We start from the raw sequence: 25273 nt of genomic DNA, 5'->3' as shown, positions 1-25273 counted from the left end.
TTATCTAATTAACCAGATGCGATTTATTTTCGCCAGTAGGTGGCGACAAATCTCACTTCACCCCTTTCTGTTTCGCTTTTGACCGTTCCGCAACTATAATCATATTCATATTCATCAACGCGTTTCTCCATTTTGATGGCTGAACAGGGAGCTGCCTCTGGTCAAGAGGAAAAAGCAGAAGTGAATTGTGAACTGGTTCCGGTTTGGTTGTTTAGAGACACCTGTGGAAAGCCAGTGAGGTTAGTTCCTCTGAGCTGCTGAGGAGGAACCAGATGGTGATGGTGATCACATCGCTCTCACCATCAGCATTAAAAAAAAAAAAGAAAATCTGTTAAATCTCAGAAAACACCACAAAGACTGTTATGAAAGTATAAAAACAATTTAAGGTGATATAATCTAATAATTTACTGGCGCAAGAGTGAGAGTTTCACAGGAGGAGGGCGGGGTCAGGGTCGGCTGGGGCGGGCGGTGCTTTCGGTCGCCCATGCCCCCTTCTGCCCTCTCCGCTCGCTGCAGGGGGAAGAAGCGTGAACTTGAACGCTACTGCCTGCTTTCCACCCGCTCAGCGCCAGTCCAGGCGGAGGCCAGCCAGCTTAGTCTCGTCTTATCAGTTCGTCCCCGCCGGTGGACTGTCGGTCAGCTTATCGGAGCCGGAGCAGCTGGACGGACGGGCGGGGAGGGGGGTTCTGCTTTTCAGGGGGTTTGGGACCCAGAAAGGTGCCCGGCAAGGCGACGCGATGTCCAGGCGCAAACTTGGGAGCCGACCGCAGCACCTGAGTGCCATTCAAGGTAAGCCAGGAGGGCAAGAGTGTCTTCTATTTTTCTTTCTTTCCTTTAAATATATTTTTCGTAAAAAAAAAACAAAAAACTAATCAATATCCAGCTTGTGTTTTGCTGTGGTTCAAACTTACGCGCTTATTTGTATCCAATTGCTAATAAGCAATATTAAAAGGATAATTGGTTCGCTGGCAATTGTCAGACACGAGGGTCACATCCTGAAAGTGAGTTTTGTGTTTAATTTGCCGCCGGTGAAGCGCCGTTTGAGCGTGTGGCGTTGGAGTTTAAAGGGACATGTTTGAAGAAGCGCTCGGTTTTAATGTCCGCGTTGTTTTGTCCTGATGAGTGTCGGTGTTGTTGCTGCAGCAGTTCCCACAGAGGAAGGACCGGTTTATTGGCTCTGCTCAGAGGCTACAGGTCCGAACAAGATTATTAATCAAAACAGTTTTCAGTAAAGGTTGGTCTCTTTAAATAATAATAATAATAATAATAATTTTTCAATAAACAGACACACGCATACACCGGCTTCTCAAAACATGTCATCGTGACGTTTTTAATTAAAAACCCAATTGAAATAAAAAGCAAAACAACAACAAAAAGTGACTTATTTCAAATTATTATTAGTTTTAAAAGCGCAGGGAGGAAATGAAGACGGGGAGCTGAGAATAATTTGTTTTTTACAGTTCTCTACTGGAGACCAGTGGTGCGTGTCTGCTGTGACCACAGGCCCTGACTCAACCCTGTATGGTGTGTGTGTGTGTGTGTGTGTGTGTGTGTGTGTGTGTGTGTGTGTGTGTGTGTGTGTGTGTGTGTGTGCGTGCGCGCGCGCGGGCGGGCACGCACGTGTAACCGCGCCTTGCAAGTCTGCACAAACAGCGCGGGCCTGAAACAGGAAAGGTGACATTTTTGAGTAACAACTGCTGAGATCCGACTTCAGAGTGTACTGTCTGTACCTGTCCTGTACGGACAGGCTGCCCGGCCTGGGCAGGTGGATTCAGGTGTGCCCATGACCGGTGTTGAGCAACAGACTCCTGACCCCCCTCCTCTCTCCCCCCCCACACACACTCCTTCCTCCCTCCTCCTCTTCCTCCTGTCTCTCTCTACCTGAGCTGTGTGAGTTTACTCAAGCTCTTCAGGGGTTTGGTTGAAGCTTTGTCCACAAGCACTCTGTGGTTGTATTTAAAGCGGAGGACCACATTAGATTTGTCAACTTGTTACCCTCCTCCCTCAGTACTTGGTGTGAACACAGAAAAAAAAAGACATGGCCACTCTCTTATCTCAGACACCTTCAGTCACTTTTTTCTCTCTCTTTTATTGCAATCCACTTCCTGTTGAGAAACTCCCGCTGCATGTGGCTGGTAAGGCAACATTTTCTGTTGAGTGAAAGGTGAACGCCTCAGTCGTGATCATCCACTTACTACTTCTTCTTCTTCTAGTTCAGTCATTCCTCTACCAGAGGGCGAGTCATTTTAATTAACAGGGGGTTTGTGGACCGTTGGGCTCTCTTGTGCTGCACCCAGCTGGAACGAGCACAGATCTGTAACTGGTTTTGAAGGAAGTGGTCAGCGTTGGCTGAGCAGATTGGCCTCGTTGAGCTTACAAGTGAAACTAGCACTTTCAATCAGCAGGCCTGTTTGTTTGTTCCATTGAGGTCAGCTCTGCTCTGTCTGTAATTTAGAGGAGCGCACCAAACGTAGCTGTGTGCAGCACTTAAGACCTAACTTCATTTAGATGTTAATTGATACGCCCGGCTTTGTAGTGGATGAGACTTCAAACGACGAAAGTGAAGGGTTTTATGTTTACATGCTTCTAAGGGAAAAGATTTGCAGTCTGCAGTCCTGAAAATGCACCGATCTCGACTTTTTTGGGGCCAATTATCGTCAGTGTCTCGATAGACGGAGTGGTTCAAAAGGTGTTTTATGTTACATGCTGCGTGTGGGTCGATGCGTTTACAGACCAAAAGTGATGGGAGTTTGTGTTTTTTTTTTTTTTATGACCTGCTAATCAGAGCCAATCAGGAAATGGTGTGATTCAGATAAATTGGGTTTGGGGGGTTGGTATGTTTCTAATAAAATAATAAAAGCAGGAGAACATGTTTTCATCCTGTCAAAATGCAGAATATTGTCATTGCTTTGAGATTTGATGAACCAGAGTTGGAGGCGGATGTTTTCGGATGCCTGGATTGGTCTGTTCAGCGTAGGGAAAAAACAAAATGAGTCGAATTTTAAAAGCTTGAATTTGTTTTTATTGCATTCGAAAGTTTAAGCATAATCAAGTAACGTTATGTACTCTGCTTAAGAGAAGTATTCACATCCCAACACAAATAGTGCACAGTTGTGAAGAGGAAGAAAAATTACGCTTGGTATTCTTTTGGGGTTTTTTTTAAACAGAAATTCATCGTGTGGATTTCTTTAATCATTTCGTCTCGGTATAAATCCAGCTGATCGATGAAAGCCTCAGAGGTTTGTTGGAGGAAACAGGATCACAAAGGTGGTCAGTGAGAGCCACATGGAGAGATTTAAAGGAGATTTAGGTTGTGGAACAAGATTCATAGTTCTGAAAGTCTCACTGAACACCGTTCGACGCATCACCTCAAAACCGAGACGTGGCCATCCACACAAGCAGCCTGGAGGCTCTGGGTAACTCTGGAGGAGCTGCAGAGCTCCAGACATCTGGAAATACTGCCAGGAGGAAGAGTGAGTCCAGTCAAAGGACCGAAAACATGTGGAAGAAACTGCTTTGGGCAAATAAGACAACATTTTGTGACTTGCATTGAAAAGTATGTGTATCGGAGAAGAAGAAACCTTCCCTGGTGTGGAATATGGTAGTGGCAGCACCATGCTGTGGGGATGTTTGTCCTCAGGAGGGACAGGGAAGCTGGTCAGAGTTGATGGGAATATGAAGGGAGAGACTGCTTAAAGTTGGAAATCTGATGTTTGAGTTTGAGTGAGTTTTTATTTTATTTTTTACACAGTGAGCAGAAATGTAATTCTTATGTGCTTAAAGCTGGTAAAGACGTAACATAGAACACCTGCATATAAATATAAATACAAGAAGCAATTTTCCTTTCACTTATCAATTGTGCAAATTCTGCTTTTTCATCAAATGAGGCTGTCTTTGAGGTATGAATACTTTGTAGGCCTCTAGCGGTTCAAATTCAAATTCTTCTGCTCCTTATTTTTCTCCCCAGATGTCTGTGATATGGAGGAAGCTGCCGACCCGCCAGGCGACCACCACCTTCCTCCTCCTCCTCTTCCACAGGTCCGAGCCCCAGAGGATGACCTCCTGACCTGTGGGCAGTGCAGCCAGGCCTTCCCCCTGGCCCACATCCTGGCCTTCATCCAGCACAAGCAGGGCGGCTGCGTCTCACGGAGCCCAGGCTCTGGGGCCACTCCCCCGTCACCCGCCGGTCAAGCCGGGCGCCAGCGGGTCGCCGGCGTCGAGCCGCAGCCCGGCTTCATCGAGCTCCGGAGAGGGGCTTCCAGGGGCCGGTCCTGGGGGGACGAGTCCGGCCTGAGCGTGAAGGCGGACCTCAGCAAATCAGGTGAGACCCCACAGCAAGGTGGCGGGTTGCTAACGACTGAGTCTGTGTTTTTGTGGGTTTTTTTCCAGTCATTCTTTTATTCAGTTAACAACCGCTCCTCCTCCCGCTCGAGCCCAGCTCATTAACTAGCGGTTGCCATTAGCGCACCCGCGTGAGTTAGTGACACTCGGGCTAATTGCGTGGAAAGGATAGGCCTCAGGAACATTCAGAGGGCACCGAGGGTCCCCCAGGGCCCCGCGCTGAGCACCTGGGCTCCTTCCCATCTCCCTGGCTGTCGGCCTCTGAGGCGGAGTGGCCAGGTAAACATGTCTCTTCCTGCCTGTCATCCACGACGCTCCTCCTTGGCCAGCGGAGTGGCTCTAACGGCCCCGCTGGCCGCCATGACACTGTAATGGAGGACATTGCGTCAGCTCCTCAGCTGTCTCCCACTGATCAGCCCCGGGCTGATCCACCTGAGCTCCTGGGAGCCTCCTCCTCCTCCTCCTCTTTCTTCTTCCGCCTGTTTTCAAAAGAACGATCCCATCTTGCCTCTCTTCTTGCTCTGCCTGTGTGTGATATGTCAGCAGCCGCTCTGTTTTTGTCCCCCCTAAAGGCTGCTTTTCTACGCTTCTCCAGCGTCTTTTAGCGAAGACGAAGCAAACACGTGCGGCCGAATATAAAGTCATGGTGGGGTAGATCAGAAATCCCTGAATCCTCGTTAAAATCCATCTGAAGAATTTTATGTAGCAACATGAAAACAAGGTACCACTTTACAAAAAGGCTCCCCTTACAGATCGCTAATAAACAGTTCATAGATTCATCTGTAATCAGTTCATATACCGTTAATAACTGTTTATTTTGCTCTAAGTAAGGGTAAAAAGGCAAGGCAACTTTATTTATATAGCACCTTTCAGCCAAAGACAATTCAAAGTGCTTGTACAAAGAAGTTAAAAACAACAGAATAAAAATAAACATTACAAATTTGAATATAGTTAAAAAATAAATAAATAAAGGAGACTTTATGCTAAAAAATTATGTTTAGAAATGCTTGTTGTGCTTCAAATGCAGTCTGAAATGTTTAGTATAACAACTCTAGATAAAATATTTAGGTGAACAGATTTGACTCACCATTTGGCAAAAACCGCTAGATTTTGTTGCCTTGTCTGTCTTATTTAATGGATTATAAACAGTAATTAATGACTTATAAAGATGCTAGAGATGAACTAATTACATATCCATGAACTACTTATTAGCTTTATGGTAAAGTGGTACCAAGAAAGGTATGAGTTGATGGATTTCCTGGCAAAGGTCAGCGGTGTCAGGTTGCGAAATGAACGTTTGCGTCTCGGTACTGAGCGCCCCATCGCTCTTTTTCTTTTTTTAAAACGCTCGCCACACGTTGGCAGTTCCTTCCTTTGTGTCAACGCTCAAGAGGACGCATGCATGCATGCAGCGTTTCCGTTTGTCCACACGTTCACCTCGCTGCGAGTGGGTTTGCAGTGGTGTGTAGCCCAGCAGACCCAGTGGGACAACGGTGAGGGAGCGGAGGGCGGTCAAAAAAAAAGGAGGAAAAAGAGCGTGACAGGTTGTGCATAATGCAGGAGATAAGTTTGGATTAAATTTTTATCCATGTTGGCTCAGAGTTTGACATTTTATGTTTGTAGCCGGAGCTAAAACGCCGGGTGTGCGGAGTGACCACGTCGGAGAGGTTTGACTCCTGAAATGACTGCAAGTGAAAGAGCAGAAAAAAAAAAAAACGACAAACGGCAGCTCTCTGTTCAGTCAGAGCCTGATGGAGGAGAAAACAGGGGGATGGATTACTGAGCAGCCGCGTGCATCTGTCTCATTCCTTTTTATTTATTCTCCTTGTTTGTTTTTTTTTTCTTTTTGCGCCTTCCCATTTCTTCCCCCGCATCTTCAGCACACTTTCACTTTGCCCTCTTTCAACCCTCCTCCTCCTCCTCCTCTTCTTCATCTTCCCCCCTCTCTCTTTTTTTTCCTCTTTCCTCCGCCTCCCCAGGGAGAAGAGATTCTGCCTGCTGCTCGTTAGTGCTCCCAGCCAATCTGCATTTTTAATTAGTAGTTATTGCTTCTGCTTAATATTCAAGTGCTACCCTGGGCCAAATGGGAATCCTTACAAAAAGAGGAGGAGTGAGCGGAGGAAAGCGAAACCGGCCGGGTATTGTGTTTCTCTCCAGGACCCCAAGACAAAAGCCCCCCCCCCCCCACCACCACCCCTTCTTCCTCACCCTCACCCTTAGGGAAAGATTTGGTGGGTTTTTTAGTGGGAGTCGAGGTTGGAGGATGGGTCTAGAGTACAATTCGAAGGGGTGACACATTTTCCTGGTGTCTTTTGCCCCCCCTCCGTGCCACATTACAATCTTTTTTATCTCATTCTCTCTTTATCTCCCGAGCCCTGACCTACCTATCTCTCTGTTTATCTTCCCTCCTCTCGCTCTTCACCCTATTTTTTTTTCTCTCTCTTTCTCTCTTTAAGGAGTATCTCAACTTCTCCTGGCTTTCTCCTCAGGCTAGGTTAAAGGACACAAACACCGCAGCTCCTCTCATCTCCAGACAGAGGGAGGGCGACGAGGGGGGCGAAAAAAAGAAAACGAAACAGTTGCTCTCTTTTTCATCTTCAATCTCCTCCCCTCCTCCCTCCAATCCTCCAATAAAATACAGAAGGATTTGACTTGAGGAAACATGAAAGAGGCTTATACCCGAGTCTGCTTTGAACCTCTCCAAAGAAAAAGTGTTTAAGAAAGAAAAAAAAAACAGTTTTCCCTTCAATTTGGGGATCTTCTCGCCAGTTCTGATTTATGCAGAAAGGCCTCATTTGTCAAGCAGGCTGAGTCAGAGCCCGATTTGCATAAAGCGTTCGTTTTCTGCATTCTGCTAATTAGCAATTTGCAGCTTAATTGGCGCGTAGCTCTCAGTTAGGAGACAAAGCTATATAAAAATATCTCCAGATGTACTTTGTTTCACTTCTCCTTCCCTCGTCCAGGTGAGGTTCTTCATCGCCACGGTCTTCGCTCGGCTCGCCGAGATCAGGCTTCGCCGTCGTCCTCGTTCTCATGCACAGCTTTCATCAATTAAAAATGGCTAAGATAAATATTTCAATGTGCCTAAAAGTGGTTGTTTGTAGCGATGAAACCACCAAAGTAATTCTCAACTCTTCCCTCTCACCTTAGGTTGAGTTTCAAATATGAGGAGTTTGTTGCATTGCCATGACATGTTTTTTTTTTTTCATTTTTTTGCAACCTTTCTGAATCTACGCTAATCAAGCCTTCTGGTCTGAAAAGCAGAGCCCATATTTAGTTTCCTCCTCTTGGCCAGATGGGGGCGATTTCTCTTGATAAAGAAGAAAATTAGCAAAAGACTTAAACATTTTTAATCATGTTGCATTTAATACTTTCTTAAAAGTGACAGAATTTTGAACGTTTGAATGTGTTTGGTGCTGAAATCGTAACGAGCCACAGTCAGTCTTTATGTTTGCAGCTCTTTTCATGCACAACAAGCCCAACTTGGAGTGTTTCAGATAAAATAACAACAATAGAAAATGGAGAATTAATCACATTTTTAGAATCAGGAAATCATTTAACCAGAAGCTGACATGAAGTAGGTTAAAGATCTTAAAAAGCAACGCATCGGTCATGAATTGCGGTGGTGAGGCAGACACAGATGGACCCAGGTAGATGTATAATGGTGATTTAATGGACAAGATCCAAACAGTCCAAAAACACAGGCAGCATGACTGGACACACGAAGGACTGAGTGCACATTAGACACTGAATTGACAAGGACCCGACGAGGAACAAGGAACACAGATGGAGTTAAATACACAGCGGGTAATCACAGAACGAGACACATCTGGGAACAATCAAGGGGAAGACAGGACAACACGAAGACTCAAAGACACAGAAAACTCTAAATAAATACACAGAAAACACAGAACATGACAGCATCATGCCCCAGGCTTAAGAAATAAATAGACGTTTATTAGTTCAGGTGATTTCTAAGACTTTGAGACGCCATTGAACCCCACAAATGGTTATTATTGACAAATGGAGAAAACATGCAACAGTGGTGAATCTTCCCAGGAACGGCTCTCCCACTGAAATTACTCCAAGAGGTCAGACTTTGAGTCAATATTCAATGATACACTAGATAAAGTTTCAAGCTGAAATCACTGAGAAAAAATGATGCCCAAGACTTGTAGGAAATTATTCTGTGGACTGCCGAGACAAAAGCGAGACGTTGTGTATTAATAGATTTGGTTTAAAACTAAAACAGTATTTCAGAAAAACTGTGTTACTCTCACTGAAACGTGGTCGGGTTGCTCTGATTCTTCAGGTCCTGAACGATTTGCTTGATTGAAAGCCTGAGTTCGGCTCACCAGGACAGCGATCCAAAGCAAACCTGAAGGTCCGCCTCTGAATGACTGAGACAACGAATGTTTTTGAAGGCCTAGTTAAAGTCCAGTTGAAATGCTGTGGCACGACCATGACAGGACGTCAAGACTCAAAACGAGCTTTTTACTTACTCTGCCTGATTTGAAATCTCTAAAGGGTGTAAATACTTTTTTACAATGAGATTTGCTATCCACAGTGACCCTTAAACTTTCAGATTATGCATGTTCTGTGACTTTTGTTTGTGTAAAGGAGCTTCTGTGTCAAATTTTATATATTTAAGATGGATGATTTATTTGGATGAAACATTTTTTAATTCAGTTCAGAATGTGTCATAATTTTTGTTCATGAATAACACTGCTTGTTGTTGTTTTTGTTGACCAAATTAGGCTGAAGGGAAACAAACCGTTTAGGAAAACAAAACATGATGCTCGTCTGTATTGTAGTGAAGGAGCAACTACAGTAATTCACTCTCTTAGAAATTAACTGCTCAGTTTACAACTCCGTAAAGTTGCTCCCAAGTGGACATTAATCTTTAATTTCCTTTCCCAGGTGGAACTCAAATGTTTCAATAAACATTTTACTGTATTGTCCATCCACTAATTTGGGGTTTCTCTCTCCTCGCAGGATGTGAAGAGCCCGCCTTTTTCACTTGCTTTCAGTGTGACGGCGTGTTTTACTCAGCGTGGGCGCTCCTCCAACACGCCCAGCACACGCACTCCTTCAGCATCTACCAGGAGGATGAGGACGATGACGCCTACATGGGAGGAAGAGAGGGTCTGAAAGAGAACAAGCCCGCAGCAGCCGTTCTGGACCCGCGCCACCTGAGCCAGGCTCTCGCCTCCGCCTTCCAGCCCACCGCCCAGCGGCGCTCGCGTCAGAACCAAGGCGCCTCGGTTAGCCTCCAGGCCATGAACTTCTCCGTGCGACTCCGGGAACTCGCTGAGGGGAACAACACAAGCCTCACCTCCCCCATGGCGCCCGTGTTGTCTCCGTCCTCGTCTCCGCCGGCAGCGTCGACGTTTCCTCAGTCTGGCGCCCTGCAGGCTGATTTTCACTGCGAGCTGTGCGACCAGAACTTCCACTCACTGCGTGCCCTGTCTGCCCACCGCCGGACTCATGCCTGCGACAGGCCCTATCACTGTGGGGTGTGTGGGCAGGCCTTCGCTCAGAGCGGGCAGCTCGCTCGCCACATCAGGGGCCACCACCGGGAGGCTGCGGGCGGAGGAAGTGGGTGCGAGTCGGTGGAGGCGGTTCTGATGGAGGAGGATATTGGGAGGCAGGGGGCCCGGGGAAGGCTTCAGGGGCCAGGGATGATGGGAAAAGAGCTGGATCTGACCCTCCCCAAGCACCCGACCGTAGCGTCAGGCCTAATGCTGTTGAACTCCCATCTCAGACCACCGGACAGGGAGCTACTGAGGCTGTACCCAAACCACAGAGCCGGAGGCGAGGAGGCGGCGGAGGGGCAGGGGGAGCCGCAGCCCGCATCGCCCTGCGCCAGCCCCTCCGAAGGCTCCCTAGAGAGCGGAGAGACGGGAGGAAGCGGGGAGAGCGGCATCGCCAGTGGCAACTGCACGCCCAAACGCCCGGAAATGGGCGAGAGAGCGCGGGGGGTTGGAGAGTGGGAGAACGAACAAGGAGAACTCGTCGAGAGGGAGAAGGAGTGGGCCTCCGGCATGCAAGAGTGGCAGAGAGACTTTGAGCGGCGAAGCGCTGCAGGAGCCGCCATCGCCGGGGCGAACGCCAGCTCCACTCCAGGTCCCACTGGGAAGAAGAAGAAAGACGAGGCCTGCGAGTACTGTGGTAAGCAGTTCAGAAATAGCAGCAACCTGACAGTGCACCGCCGAAGCCACACGGGTGAGCGGCCGTACCGCTGCGGCCTCTGCAACTACGCCTGCGCCCAGAGCTCCAAGCTGACTCGCCACATGAAGACCCACGGTGCCCAGGGGGCCAAGGCCTCCTTCCTATGCCAGCTGTGCGCCGTGCCCTTCACCGTGTACGCCACCCTGGAGAAACACCTGAAGAAAGTCCACGGCTTGAGCCACGCCAACGTCGGGGCGTACGCGCAGGCCAGCGCCGCGGATACCTTGGCCGCTTTGAGAGCGGGAGAGGAAGCGGGAGTCGGGGTGGTGAAGATGGAGGAGGATGAGGCGGGTCTGGAGAGCAAGGCGCAGGGTTACGCAGACAGAGACATGGAGGTGGAAGAAGGTAGAGGGAGTCCAGCAGCAGTAGAAGATCTCCCGCATGAAAGCATTGCTGAGGTGGGCCTAGCTGTGGGTCCTGCTCACTGAATCAAGTTAAAGTCGCGAAGACGCCGCATGACTGTCAGCAGCAGGTCGCAACAACTGCCGAGGCCCGCAGTTGTTCATAATCGACTGCAAAGCTGCTGGCTGAAACTAAGTGCCTACAGTTCTTCAGACCACAGAGAAAAACAAGTCCGTGACATTCAGCGGGGAGATTACCATACCTCGTGAACAGGAAGTGCACTGCCGCAGTCCACACCAACACAGGAAACTGATCACCATGCTGCAGCACAAAAATGCAAGAGCGTTTCATGTCTGTAGCGACCCACTGGACAAATGGAGACGCATCAACCCAATCAGAAGAGATTATACTGTGTAAAAAAATTAAAAAGCAATATAATGCTATTGAGCACTGATGAGTGTAGAGGTCAGACCGTGCTGTTCTCTGTGGAGAAGACCTTTTAAAGACTTTGGAGCCGCCGCAGGGCTGAAATGAATCCAAACACTGTCTGCCTGTAGTCTGTCACACACCTTTTAAAGGCGCTTGCTTGTCACAACACTTGTCACTTAATGTTTACAAGTCCCATGGGGCCGAGCGAGGCTGTGCTCCTGACTTTGTGAATAGATGCTGCAGTGGATGTAAAAAAAAAGGAAAAAAAGTTTACACACCCTTGTCGAAACGCCAAGTTTCTGTGACCTAGAAACGATGAGACCGTGACGAATCATTTCAAAACACAAATGGATCCGAGTGTTTCAGCTGAGAACGTGTTGCAGGGAGAACTGCAAAAACTAAAAACAGGCCCAATAGCCTGTTTACATAAGTTTGTACACCCCTAATTAAAAGTTTGAAGCACTTTTTGATTCAGTTTCAACATTCAGCCGGAATTATTTGACATCTCATTTCCACAGCTCTGAACGCTCCCCAGAACTTTGACTAAGCCGTTACTCAAGGTTTCTGTTCTTCTGGTGGAGTCGTTTTAGTGGACTCTTGACTCGTGAATGATGAAACCCATCTTCACCTTTGTAGCAAACACCTGAAAAAAAGTGACAGGTATCCATAGAAGATGAGTAACCCCAGAGCATGATGGTGCCACCACCATGTCTCTCCATGGTGATGCTGTTGTTTTGGTGCCAAATATACAGTTTGGATTCAGGACCCAAATGTTTCATTATGGTCCCATCACACTTTCTCACACGCAGATTTGGGTCAGAGCTGGATGTTTGTAGAGAAAAAAGGTCTTTCGTCCAGACATGAAGAGAAAACATGAGGCTATTGTCCCAGTCAGTTCAGAGGTTTCTGGTGTTGCTGGAAGCATCTGGACCAGATTCAGAGAAGGCCACCTCCTCTATCAGACTCCACTAACTTATTTCCAGTCAAAAATAATTACCGTAAACATAACTTTTTCACCAATCGTCGTGAATAGTTTTGGATGGCTTCCAGCTTGTTTTTGTGCCCTTCTCCTGACTGATGCATTTGTACAATCAGATCCTTCGTAACATATCTGCAAACCGCGACTTCAGCTGAAGGGTGTCATAAAACTCCTGCTTGACCAGCTGAGCTTCATTTACAGTTGATCTCTATAATTAGTGTCAGGTGTGACTGAATTAAAAGGTGCTTTACGCTAATGCATCCAGTTTATTGCAGCTTATGTATCATACATCTTCACTTTATCTCAGTTGTATATCTTCTGGTAAGAAAATAATGATCACTTTTAGAGTCTTAAAAACTTGGCATTTCACCAGGATGTGTGGATGACTTTTTTTTTTTAAATCTCCACTGCACATGGAACCTTTTTTGTCTTTGCTTTTCTAATTTTTTATAAATGTGAATACAGAGACTTTAAAGTCTCATCTGCTGATGTTTTGTAAGATTAGTTTCTATGCATAAAAAAAAAAAAAAAGCCAGCAATTTTTACATACATATGAAACGGGTGTGCATCATTTCCCCCTCTGTACTGTTGTGATGGTAATTTCTCGCTTTTATTGTTTACATTGGTGAAAGTGCCGGGCGGCCGCGTGAAACTCGTGCGTGTTTCGTAGCCGTTTGCGTAATTTCTGTTGTCCGTCTTTGAATTCTTCCTAATTTATGGCTGCTGCATGTTGGCGGGTCGCTTGTTGTTTCGCCGCCGGGGAACGTGAGCCCGCCAAGCGAGCTCTTAGGGGCGCGAGGGTGTGGGAAATTAGCATCAATGGTCATAATCAACATGTTGAGCTTGTGTTTGTTATTTGTGACCACTTTTAAATCCAAGTTGATCTAAAAAAAAAATAAAATATTTAAAAATCTGCTTATTTTGACAGCAAAACCTCAATGAATTTGTCTACTTTTTTCCGTCAATCTCTTGACCTCTGAATACATTCAGGTCATTAAAAATGTTTGTGCATTTTGTTTGAATGATCGCAGTGTAACTGTTCAGGGATGATGATGTTGTATATATTTTCTTGCTGTTCTTGTTGTGGATACCCGCCTGCTCCTGTTACATGTTACTCACTTTCCCCCAGCATGGCTGACTCCTTTATTTTTATGCCCAAAAGTGACTGTCTGTGTAAAAGGATGTAATTTTGTTATTACCTTCACGAGAAAACCTCAATAAAGAATTGAGGTTAAATATATTCTCTTGTTGGGTCTCTTGTTTATTTATTTATATATTCACATATTTTGTAGTTATTTGTTGAACCACTACTCCTTAAGCTTTCCACAGTTCGTTACATCTGCAGACTTTAGTGTTTTAACTGTGTAACTAGAATGTAAAATAAGTGTTCAAGAATTAAAAATGTCAAAAGTGAGATGCGTTAGTAATCACACCATCTGAACCAGCATCTGAACCATCAATTTACCTTCTCAGTTGAGTTTGGGTGTAGACTTTGACTAGGACATTCAAGCACATGAATATGTTGCGATCTAAACCTTTCTATTGTAGCGCTGGATTTATGTTTTGAACCTCTGTTCCAGTCTCAAATCTTTAGCAGGATTTCTTCGAACATTGTCTTGTGTTTATCTCCATCCATCTTTTTATACTCTTAACGAGTTTCCATGTCCTCGATGAAGGACATCCTTCTGATGTTGCATCCCCACAGCCTGACGCTGCCACTACCATGTTTCACACACCGTCCTAATAGACAGACTTGACTGTCTTCAACATACATTTTGCATACAAACAAAATGTATGCATTGAGGTTTGGCCTCATTGGACCAGAGAAAGTTCTTTTACCAGTTTGTCATGTCCTTTTCGTGACTTGTGCAAACTGCAAATGGGTCCTATATTTGCTTTCTTTCAAAAATGACTTTCCTACCAAACTGAAATTTACCCCAAATAACCGATTCTCCAACTTGAGCTGTTCATGCAGCTCCTTCAGTTACCACAGGCCTCCTGGCTGCTTGTCATGACTTGATGAGTTTGTACGTTTTCTATTTTTAAATCACAGACTGAGCAGTTCTCTGTGATATCTATAAATCTGTGGATATTGCATATAACCTAACACTTTAAACTTCTCCACATCTTTTTCTCTTACTGATATGCTCCTTGGTCTTCATGAAATTGTTTAATGTTCCCAAACAAAACTCAGAGGCCTTCACAGATTAATACCGAGATTAAATGACACACGGGTCAGGTGGACTTTGCTAATGAAGTGACTTCTGGAAGCAACTGCACTGGATTTTATTTTGAGGTATCAGAGTAACAGGGGGCTAAATATGAATTCAGATGACACGTTTCAAAATTTTATTTGGAAAAAAAAATGCTTAAAACCTTTGTTTTATTTTCCTTCCAGCTCACATTATTTTTGTTGGTCACATACAATCCCATTGCAAAGAAACACAAAAGTTTGTTTTTGGAAAGTGACTAAAATGTGAGAAAGTTGATGAATTTCTGCTGGAGTGGTTTCCTCGCTGGGATGTCGTGTGAGGAGGGGGTCTTCCTCAGAGGACCGCGCTCAGTAGTGCTGACTTTTTAATTTTTAATGTAGATGTTTGGATTAGGGACCCTCAGTCCTTGTTTACATCCTTCTGATGTTGCAGGGCCTCATCTCCAAACATTGTACCGCAGCTCAGCTGTGGGGTTTGGGGGGGAGGGGAAGCTGCACCGTCCGCCGGACTACTGCTGCTCCTGCTATGCATTTGTAGTTTAATTCACGCAAGCTGTGATGGGACAGGAGTGACGGGGATTTCTCAGGATGCGTGACTGTAACAGGGGGAGGGGGGAGTTCAGTTTGACGTGTTTGGGGGTGGGGTGGGGTGGGGAGGGGGTGTATCAAGGGGTTGGGATAATTGCTGACTCCATTATAAGGGGCACAAAAAAAAAAAAAACACGGCACAGCAGCATCTCTGGTCTGAAGCCCACCCCTCCTAAATGAAAATGAAGTTGTGTGATCCCACTATAGCTCATTAACAGCAGGTCCGCTAATGAGCTTTCAACAGGGTGGGGGGCTGGGGAGATGAAGGGGTAAGAGTAAGGGGTGGTGGTGGTGGTGGTGGTGGTGGTGAGGTTATTGCGCCAGATGCACACACGCCCACTCCCACCAATTACCACTGTATGATTGAGAAGAAGGAGGAAGTGGGGACAGCAGCCCCCCTCCCGCTCCGCTACTGTCCGCAGAGACGCAAAAAGAGAAAAAAAACAACAGTGACCCAGCGGACCGGTAACATCTCAGCACGCTGGGCGCCACGGTTAGCGCCATAATGGACCCAATTATGCAAGGTAAGGCGATATACGGAGCAGAATGCGGCACGCCAGGGCCTGCAGCAAGCTGATATCTTCTTCCCTGCGTGCCCTTTGTCTTCTTCCTGCCGTCCACACCTACCTGAGCCGCTCCTCGGACCCACACAGGTCAGGGTGTGGGCGACGGACTCAGCCAATGGCGGTCACAAGTTCAGCGTTGGTCAGCCAATGAGAGCCGTGGAGTTGTTTCTGACCAGCGGCTCGAGGTGGACTTTGAGACCCTGTGTGTGTGTGTGTGTGTGTGTGCGTGTGTGTGTGTGTGTGTGTGTGTGTGTGTGTGTGTGTGTGTGTGTGTGCGTGCGTGCGTGTGTGTGTGTGTGTGTGTGTGTGTGTGTGTGTGAGGACTCGGCGAGGACGCCGCAGGCCACATGCTCAGGTGTAAAAAGCAATAAGAACGAGCTGCTCACACATTAACAGGTTAGCACTGTAATGGAAGAAGTGATATTGTGGCGGCGTGACGCAATCCCGTGACACGAGGCTGTCCTTTCAACTCCTCGAGCCTGTTTGTGAACGTAGCTCTCACTGAGTGAGTTTAACCGCTTTCATAATAATCTGGAAGATGGAAGCCAAAGAGCGAGTCAAATGCGTGGAAAAACTAACAGAGAAACGTCTCAATAATTTTAATGCGTGTGAAATCGACTTCTTTTTTGTGTGTTTTATTTAGCTTTACGTCATGTTATGATGTTATTCCCTCATCAAAAACCTACATGGTTTCGATTCCTTCATGCGTGTTTGAGAAATCCTTTAATCTCCATGGCAACCATTCAGCTGAGCAAAAAAAAACGCCTGCGTAGACCTAGCCCCGCCTTCTGGGACGCAGCGCCGCCTTCTCAGAGCTGCAGCTTCCAAGTTTCTGAGCTTCTGCCTGACAGAGCAGCCCTTACCTGTGACCCCCTGACTCGGCTCCTTCAGACTAGCCAGCAGCAATTAGCAAACACCTGGTGGAACTACAGATCTACTGAGCTCATTATAGGAGCTATTTCTCAGTTAAATGCGTTGTTAAAGGGTAAATAGAGGAGCGATCCTGTGATGACTTCAGAGAGAGCAGGAGTTTTTAAAGAGACAGAGGCCCAATTTCAAGGAGTTAAATAACAAGGTAGCATTTCTTTTAAGTCATATTTGATATACAGTATAAAGCATTTTTTAAACAACTGTTTTAATAGTTACTTGATTACGCTATAAAATGGCACTATGTGCCTGGGAAATACATAATACTGGCCCTTTAAATGATCTGGTGGGAGATTCTCCCTTTGTGTTTGCTCCCATGCGTCACAGTTGAGTTCAGGGTTGGTCATGGTCACAATGGTTAAACAGCATCGCTCCTCAATTAATTACAGTCTCATTATTCAGCTGGACATGTTTTATGTCTGATGGAAATTATTCTCTCTGTACCTGTTTGCATTTGATAACTGTAATCTGGCCTTTACGCTGCATCTCTGGACCTTAAACAGGACAATAAAGGGAAAGGATTCAAACACCTTATTTGATATAAACTTGACTGAAACAAGTGCAACCAGTCAATGATGGAGGATTTAGGCTGAAAACAACAAAGGTTCCCTTTGAACGTTTCTGGACAAGAGAAGGTATTTGAATGTATTTCAAAATGGAGAGGAGGAGAGTCATTCTTATTTTATCTTACAAAATGTTAGCCTGAGAAAACCCAGACTCCTGTTCTACGCTTCGCTACGAACTGAGGTGCCTGACCCTTGGCTATTGAGAAATGATTTCTTCCTGGAGGCGTGGACTCTTCTTCTTCTTGTGTTTTTGTTTTTGTCAGTTAGCAAGAAGACTGGAGGTGTGCATTAAAGGTGTGAACTCTGCTGAAGTCTTACATTTTATCCAATCACTAACGTTGACTACAGGCAGACTTCAATTGTAAAACAACACAGAAAATCCACATCATTGTTCACAATTTCTCCCTCTGGTCCCTGATTGGCCCGGGTGAAATTCTACTGGAGAGAATTTGAGTTAATGGGAGAAAAATCAAGAGGAACACCGAAGAGAGATGAGAATCAAGTGGAATCGCGTAGGAAGGCAATGGCAAGGCTAATTCTGGCAGGTTATGGATTTGCGAAAGGTTGATTTTCTTCTGCAGAAAGGCTGCCGCTACCCTAACCCGCTAAACATGCAATATGAGCAAGTGAGTTGCTCAGGAAATACAAAGCACGTTCACTAGCAAAATCCTCGGCAGTTGCAATCTTCCTTTTCCACAAAGGAAAAACCTCCAATAAAATCAGCATTAGAAACACGGAGCACCCACATCAAGTTCCGACTTAAAACTGATTGTTCCCTGAGCCATCTTCTTCTGCTTCTATATGAATAGTTATGAGGAACTGAAAGCTCTTCTAAGACCCAACCAGAAATTCAGATTAAGTATAAGATGATTAGCTCTGAAAATTCAACAACAAAGGGCCTGCATGAGCTGTGTGTTTGCTCTGCTATGGGCCAGGCCTGTGGCAATGAGAGGCTCTCACTTGTGTATGAGGCGATGGTGCTTTATCATGTAAAAAGCCAATTAACTGTGAGTTTTTAATTACATTTCTCATGGTATGCTGTGTGAAGCTTCCAGTCGTCTCTGCAGACCTTGCCCTGTTGTCGTCTTCTTCCTCCTCCTTCTCCTCCTCTTCGGAATAGGCGAGGAGGAGGAAGAGGCCTGGGATTAAAGGAGGGCGAAAAACAAGGGGGGAAGAGATGCACTTGTGTTGCGGTCAGACAAACTGCAGGACTCGGCTCTTCATCCTCACACATTTCCCCACAATTCCCACTTTCTCCCAGCCGTTCCTCCTCCCACGGTGACCGCAGTGTGAAACCTGAACCGAGGAATTACTCTCGCTTTGTCTCGGCTTCATCCGCAGAACCTCAGCCTCACCGCCGATGGGGAGGGAGTCCGGGCAGGAACACATCAGTCCTGTTCATGCTTTAGTAGTGGGAGACAAGGACGAGCTCTGAGGTCACCGCAGTTTGTTCAGCGGTAAGAGCTGCTCACGCCACGGGGTCACTAAAACCAGGAAGGTAGAGCACAGCGCACCAGAATAGACTTTAAAATACCATCGTCAGTTTATAAATCACTGAATGGCTTATCAATGAAATACATTAGCGATCTGTTGGTGTTGTGTAAACATCCCTTAACCAAGCATGGAGACGCAGCATTCAGCTTCTGTTCTCCAAAACGTGGAACTTCCAGAAAACTTGCAAAGACGCAGAAACACAGAGTTCCTTTAAATCAAGGCTAAAAACCCAGCTGTTTAGAGTTTGGCTTTTTGATTGAACTGAAGCTTCATTATCAAATACAACTGCAAACTGTATCAACACATACAATAACTGCTACAATTCAGCTCTGCTCAGTGTACATTTACATCTCCATGTACCATCAAATATCCTCACAAAAAAAGCGACTCAATCCATTATAGAGGCAGATTCAAAGTCTACCTCTGATATGTTTGCACACCAGACTGATATGTGTGGTGTGCACTTGTTTTTTTGGGTGACCTTTTTCTGGGGTTAGAAAGTCTCAGAAATTCCTGCAGATTTCATAAAATCATTGACTTGCAGCAGTCGTTCCTCAATGGACAGTTGATTGAATTGTGTTATTGACTTTGGTACCAAGCATACATGTAGCGACAGTGGAGAGGAAAACCCCCCTATAACAGGACTAAACCTCCAGCAGAACCTGGTTTGGGTTCTGATGTGAAGGTGTTTTTATGCTGACCAGAGTCCAGAGGTAGCAGCAGCTCCTTCAGTGGACTCATCTAAGGAGGTTCAGTAAGAAGATGCTTCTTCCTGCTCCCTTTCAGACACGTTGACATGACTTATTTTGTTGTTTGACTATTTTGATTGTTGCTTACTTTTTTGTTTATTCCTTTATTTATATTTGTTTGTTTCTGTTGTCGTGTGATTAAAAATGCTAATGCTCCAGGATTTGCTTCACAAACACATCATGATGCAATTCTATGATGCTTAATGAAATTTTACATGTTCAAATAAAAATGATGTCATACAGTTTTACATTATTAAACATTTTTGAATTTTATAACTTGTATAACTTTCGTATTTTGACACTCATTCTACTTAAATCATTATGAAGCGATTTAACGTAATTGTTTAAATTACTTGAATTAAAAAAAAACACATTTATGCTCGTTTAACTGGTCGTTAAGGGTAAATAAATTACAAGCAAAAAATAAAACGTTAAAAAAACACCACCTGTCAGAAGCGTGTTGCTGGTTTTCCATCATGAACTTTCATTCATGGATGCAAATTGCTCTGATCTTAAACTCCATGACCTTCCTTGCGAACGTGACACAAAGACTTTCCCAGGTAATCTCTCTCTTACACACACACACATGCACACACACACACAGACACACACACACACACACACACACACAGAGCAACAGAAATCCAAACAAAAACTCTCTCGGGTCAGTCAGTTCTCTTCCTCAGCCGGCCGGGGGGGGGGGCTGGTCTGTAAATGTTGGAAAACTGGATCCTGACCGTACAACACGTTGCTGCCCTCCCCTTTCGCTCCACACACCCACCCACCCACCCACACACACACGCCCACTCAGAGTGCTGGGGTCAGAGGTGCATTCTTGACGGTGAGCATAGTAAGTTTGGGATGCAGAGTTCAGTCCTGTGACAGGTGAAAGGCCCGGGGGCAGGTGAACTCCATCACCTGCCCGACTAACCAACATCCTCCACATGCATCCTCAAAGAGGCGTCACAACTCCAAAACTTCTGTCTTACTCTTCATGGTGCTTCATTTCAATGCTGCATTTCACCACTGAAACTGAACATTTATTAGTTACCTTGTCTTGGTTGAACGATTGTGCTGCAATCAAAATTAGTAAAGCAGCCTCTTAGAGAAGAACTTTCTTGCTGAACAAATAGTGATTTGTTACGCATGTAGGACATAGATAACAACAACCAACACGATACAAGTATGAAGCCGTTCTTCCGGTTAGAAATCAGGTAGTTCCTTTTTCTTTAGCTAGCTTAAACCTTACATTGATAAAATATGTCAGTTTCTTAAAGCATTAACCACCGAATGTTTCGAAAACCACCTGGACTCCCGCATGTCAACCATAAACGAGGCTCACTGCAGTTATACCTGCAAATCATCTCTTAACAGTTTTGCACAATTGAAGCTGCGGTATGTAACTTTTCTAAGAATCTATGCTCTTTACCTAATTGTTAAAACTGTCACTATGTTGTGAGACACGTGATAATATGTGATAGATAATTTGTGAAAAAATTGAGCTCATTTAACAGGTCAGAAAACAACCAATCAGAGCCAGGAGGAGGTGTCTTAGCGCTGTCAATCGTCCTTGTGTACACACTTCTCTCACCCCTCCTCTTGCTCTTTGCTTCTCTACAGCTGGTTCACCACAACTTAGCCTTGCCACAAAGGCTAAGGCTAGTTAGCATGGCCACCGATGGCCACGGCGGGTAAACAGTTCCTGTAACGGTAAGTTGTTTCTCCGCCTTTAGCACATTTAGTAGCTCAGGGAGGAGCTTGATTTTTCTCATAGATTATCTGTCTCATGTTAAACCATCATAACATGGTGATAATTTTAACAAATATGCAAAAAAAAAACCCACATTTTTAAAATAAAAGTTACCCCGCATATACGCTCGCTCGGTCACGTTGGATGAAGACTGTGTGAAAATCAATTCTCAGTTGAATTTTGGCCTGGTCTTTATTGACCTTTCAGGAAGCAAATAAATATTTATTGGAAAATGAAAAGGTAGATCAAAATATATACACAAATATATGTTACATGCAGCTGAGACGCTTGTTGCTCTCCAGGAATCCCTCCAACAGCCTGAGCGCAGGTCTGATAGGAAACCACAATGGGTTATTTTTACTCACTGGGTAAAAATACTCAGCTCTTTCATTAGTGCATCTGTATGTATTTTGGTATTTTTTGTTTATTTTGTTCATTTAGATGTTTGCAGAAACTGCTGACAGTGCCATTTGAGGCCCCAAAGGACTTAATGAAGAGCTTTATTATTTGCTAGTGATGGTTTCCACTTTAATGAGTATCTTCTGTAAACTCAGAGCTCAACAGGAATATTATGAAAATGTATACGAAATGGTTACTATTGTTCCTTTAGTTATTGGAGATGATTTTCCAGTCTACCAAATTAAAAAACTTGACTACTTTGTTTGCTAAATGAGTGAATAAATGTTTAATTCATATACTGAGACAGAAGTATAAGAGTTTTCAAGATCCAACACAAAAAAGAAGAAGCAATATAAGAAATGTTCAAGAAATGGGAAATGATCGAATTCAGTCCAATCAAATGGAGTAAAAGATCATAAAACAGAATATTTGTATTAAAAGTTAATTTTTTCCTTGCTGTTATTTGCGTGTGGTGTGGATCGCGGTGTTGCTGCTCAGTAATCAGGTTTCCATCCCCTGATTGTTCAGCTTGCTGCTGATGTGTGTGAGTGATACGGCAGAAAACGGGTCGGGACAAACAGGACAAAGCCGGTCAACTGGCGGGGAGGGAGAGCCGGGTCCGGGAGCGGGGGCCCGCTGGTGCCGAGGTCGTGGGATCAGAGCGGGTCACGGAGGTGTGGGAGTGTCTGCTCGGCCCTCTGACCTTTGTGACTGAGGCCGTCTATAATCCTGTCCTCAAAGAGGGAACGAATGGACAGCAGATGAATGGAGTTAAACGGCGACCATTAGGCGGATCTGTGTCGCTATTCTTCCAGTTTGTTTAGTCCAGGTCAGTCTGACCGCTTTGGTGAAATCGAGCGCATGATGAAGGGGTCTGGAGAGGACACTGGTTTGTACTGGAGCTGACCAGCCATCCCAGCTTACAGAGGGATAAATACGACGGTCATTGCCAAATGGCGCCTTCCTTCTGCTGTCCCAAACACTGACAGACATTCACTCCCTTCCCCAGAAAAGTTAATCCTGCAAAACAACAATCATATCACATGAACTGATTTTGACATTTTACTTTCACTTTCAATCTAAAGGTTGTGCAATCACACATTTTTTGTCTCTTCTTACTCAAATAACGATTTCATAGATCTCAAACTGGAGTTTAAATATTATCCGCTCCTTGCAGAGTAATCCAGCCGTATTAAAAAAAATAACTCCTTAATTTAGTACTAAGTCATGCCAAATTTCGTTACCTGCTTTTTGATGTTTTTCATTTTGTGGCGCCCCACAGTCTGTGCTGCCCTGGGTAGAAAGCCGTGCTGATCATATCGGGTGCCGCTGAAGCTGCACTTTGGATCGTTTTAGTCCAGCCTCCAGTTCATAAGATGTCCTGACCCCGACTTCCTGTGACTATTTACAGAGCAAAAGGTCTGATGAGTACTCTGACAATGGGCTGGTTTGTCCAAAACACTTGATTACTGTCTTTTCATTTGTTGAAATTAGTTATAAACAGTTATGAGTATTTAAAAACTGCTGCGTATACGTACATTAGAAGATGATATTCTGCAAATGTCTGACCTATCCATGTGTGAATATTGCTTCCTTGCTCTCTTTGTATAAACTGTCAGGTAAATTAGTCGCTCCGTTTTTTAACGACAGGTACAACTCAGTAAATACTGTAGTTTTCTGAGTACTCCCAGACAAAGAGACATTTTAAAGCAATGGTAAAACAGAATTTGGACTCAATTCATGGTATGTCATTGAAACAAAAGAAACAAAGTAAAATTCCTACCTAGTGGCATTTCAGAATTGATTGATAGGTCACAGTTTTAACCCACATTTCTGTCAAAGAAATAGTCCCTGTAGAGGGAACGTTGGAGGAAAGTTGGCAACTCTGATCTCAAAATCTAACGTAGAAAAGAGCAGCTTATCTACAGTTGTGATCATTTTTAATCGATCGAGTGTTTTCACAACTAAAGTGAAAATGTTTTCACATTGTTTGAAGCTTTGTAGGGTAGCTAGCCTGGTCCGTTTTCAAATTCGACTGGTTCTGCAGTGTGGAACTGGAACGTGATTCAGCTGGTTTTGATTTTGTTGTCAGATAAAAGCAGGAAGTGTTTCCACTGTACTTTTCTTTGGAGAAGTTTATCATAAATCAAAGATAAATGTGACTCAGCTGCTCATCTTCTTGGTCGTTGGTTCTAATACACTTTACGTCTAATTTGATTCTTTCTTGTTTACCTTGCAGACAATTTAATCCTACATTTCTTTTGTGTGTTTGTAACGTCACCCACAGAAACAGCTAGTTTGAGAACCTTGGCTGTAAGTGGTGTATTAGGAAGCAGAGTTGGTGCAGTGGATCAAAAGCAAGGTCACAAATGTTATTATTTGTGAAACAAATTATGTATTTTATTAAGCACATAGTTCTGCTTTTGTTTTGCTTTGCTTCCAAGGTGTCTGATTTTTAAAAGTCTTTTAAAGCGAGTTTTGATCAGAAGTTGTCCTGTTTAGACTCTGGTTGCTTTTTCTAATTAGTCCAGCATATGTGACTATTTGAGATATTCATTCTTGTTTTTAACTGTGACCTGTGAACTTTTTAGGCAGGAGAGTTTCCTGAACTCAACATAAAAACCAGCTTCACTCACTGCAAATCAGTTGAATCTGCCGGGTTTCCTTAGACAGAAAACATTTTAGCCAGTTTGAACTTGACAGCATTGGTTGACGGTGATCAATTGGCACGTCTGTAATTCAATTGGATTGATATGACCTTGTGAATTGACTCGATGTAAATAAACAGAACTGAATTGTGTATAATACTTTACTGTGAGTGGATCCTTATGTTGCAGGATGTCATAACAATGACACAATATGTTTCCTTTACTTTGTGAATGGAAGACAAATAGGAGATGAAACAGGGTTTGACTCACAGAAAACAATATTTCAGCACCAGCAGAGTGATTCCCAAATTACATTTAGCTGAAAATGTGTAGTACAGTGATGAACTACAGTAGGGTACAGTGCATCTGTAGGTTTGCACTTCTTTTTTGCTTCTTTGCTTTGGCACAAAGGTTATATATTCTGTATAGTTTTTTAAAGGCCTGATACTTTTTCTCTTAGCGTGAAGAAAACTTAGGTCAGTTTTAGCTAAAAAATGGATAATAGTGTTACAATTTCATCCTTTAATGCATTCATACAGCACACATTTCTACAATGACACATTTATATCCCAACCAAGAGAAAACATTTGATGAAAAGTTGGTGCTGTGTAGCTTTTCGACGGCAGCGCAAATAGGGGAGGGAGTGAATCTGTTTATAATATTTGTCTTGTATTTAATTTTGTTTTTAAATCAGATATTCAATAATTCAACAGCGACAGTAAAAGTACCGCGTTACACTGGTTTACAGAAACCTAATCATGTCACCATTAGCTGCCACATGGTGCGGGTCCTGCCGGTGGAGAAGATCGCCCCCTGCTGCTCGTTTTATGGAACTGCAACGTGTTTTGTTTATTTGGTCTCCGATAGAGAAACTTGCAGAGGAGAGAAGAGGACAAGAAAAAAAGTGTACTCGAGTCAGAATAGCTCTACTTCAACATACTTTTACTGGAGTAAAAGTAAAAAGTAGCCTTCCAAGAAACTAAACTACTCAAGTGTTAGTAAAAACTGTCTGGTAAAAAGAAGACTCAAGTACTGATATCTGATTTGATATT

General features: G+C 44.4%; 1 protein-coding gene across 1 annotated transcript; it reads left to right on the top strand.

The window, feature by feature from the left end:
• The first annotated feature begins 500 nt into the window (after positions 1-500).
• LOC102222198 (B-cell lymphoma/leukemia 11B-like) lies at positions 501-13562 on the top strand. The gene is made up of 3 exons (XM_023351575.1): positions 501-789; positions 3968-4321; positions 9337-13562. Exons 1-3 carry the CDS (start codon positions 738-740, stop codon positions 10998-11000), a joined length of 2070 nt encoding a protein of 689 aa, XP_023207343.1. The 5' UTR covers positions 501-737; the 3' UTR covers positions 11001-13562.
• Positions 13563-25273: the final 11711 nt, after the last annotated feature.

Source organism: Xiphophorus maculatus, chromosome 18 (assembly GCF_002775205.1).
Source record: "Xiphophorus maculatus strain JP 163 A chromosome 18, X_maculatus-5.0-male, whole genome shotgun sequence".
In the NCBI taxonomy this organism is placed as follows: Eukaryota; Metazoa; Chordata; class Actinopteri; order Cyprinodontiformes; family Poeciliidae; genus Xiphophorus; species Xiphophorus maculatus.
Note: the sequence above shows the minus strand (reverse complement) of the source record. Positions and strands in the feature narration are given on the sequence as shown.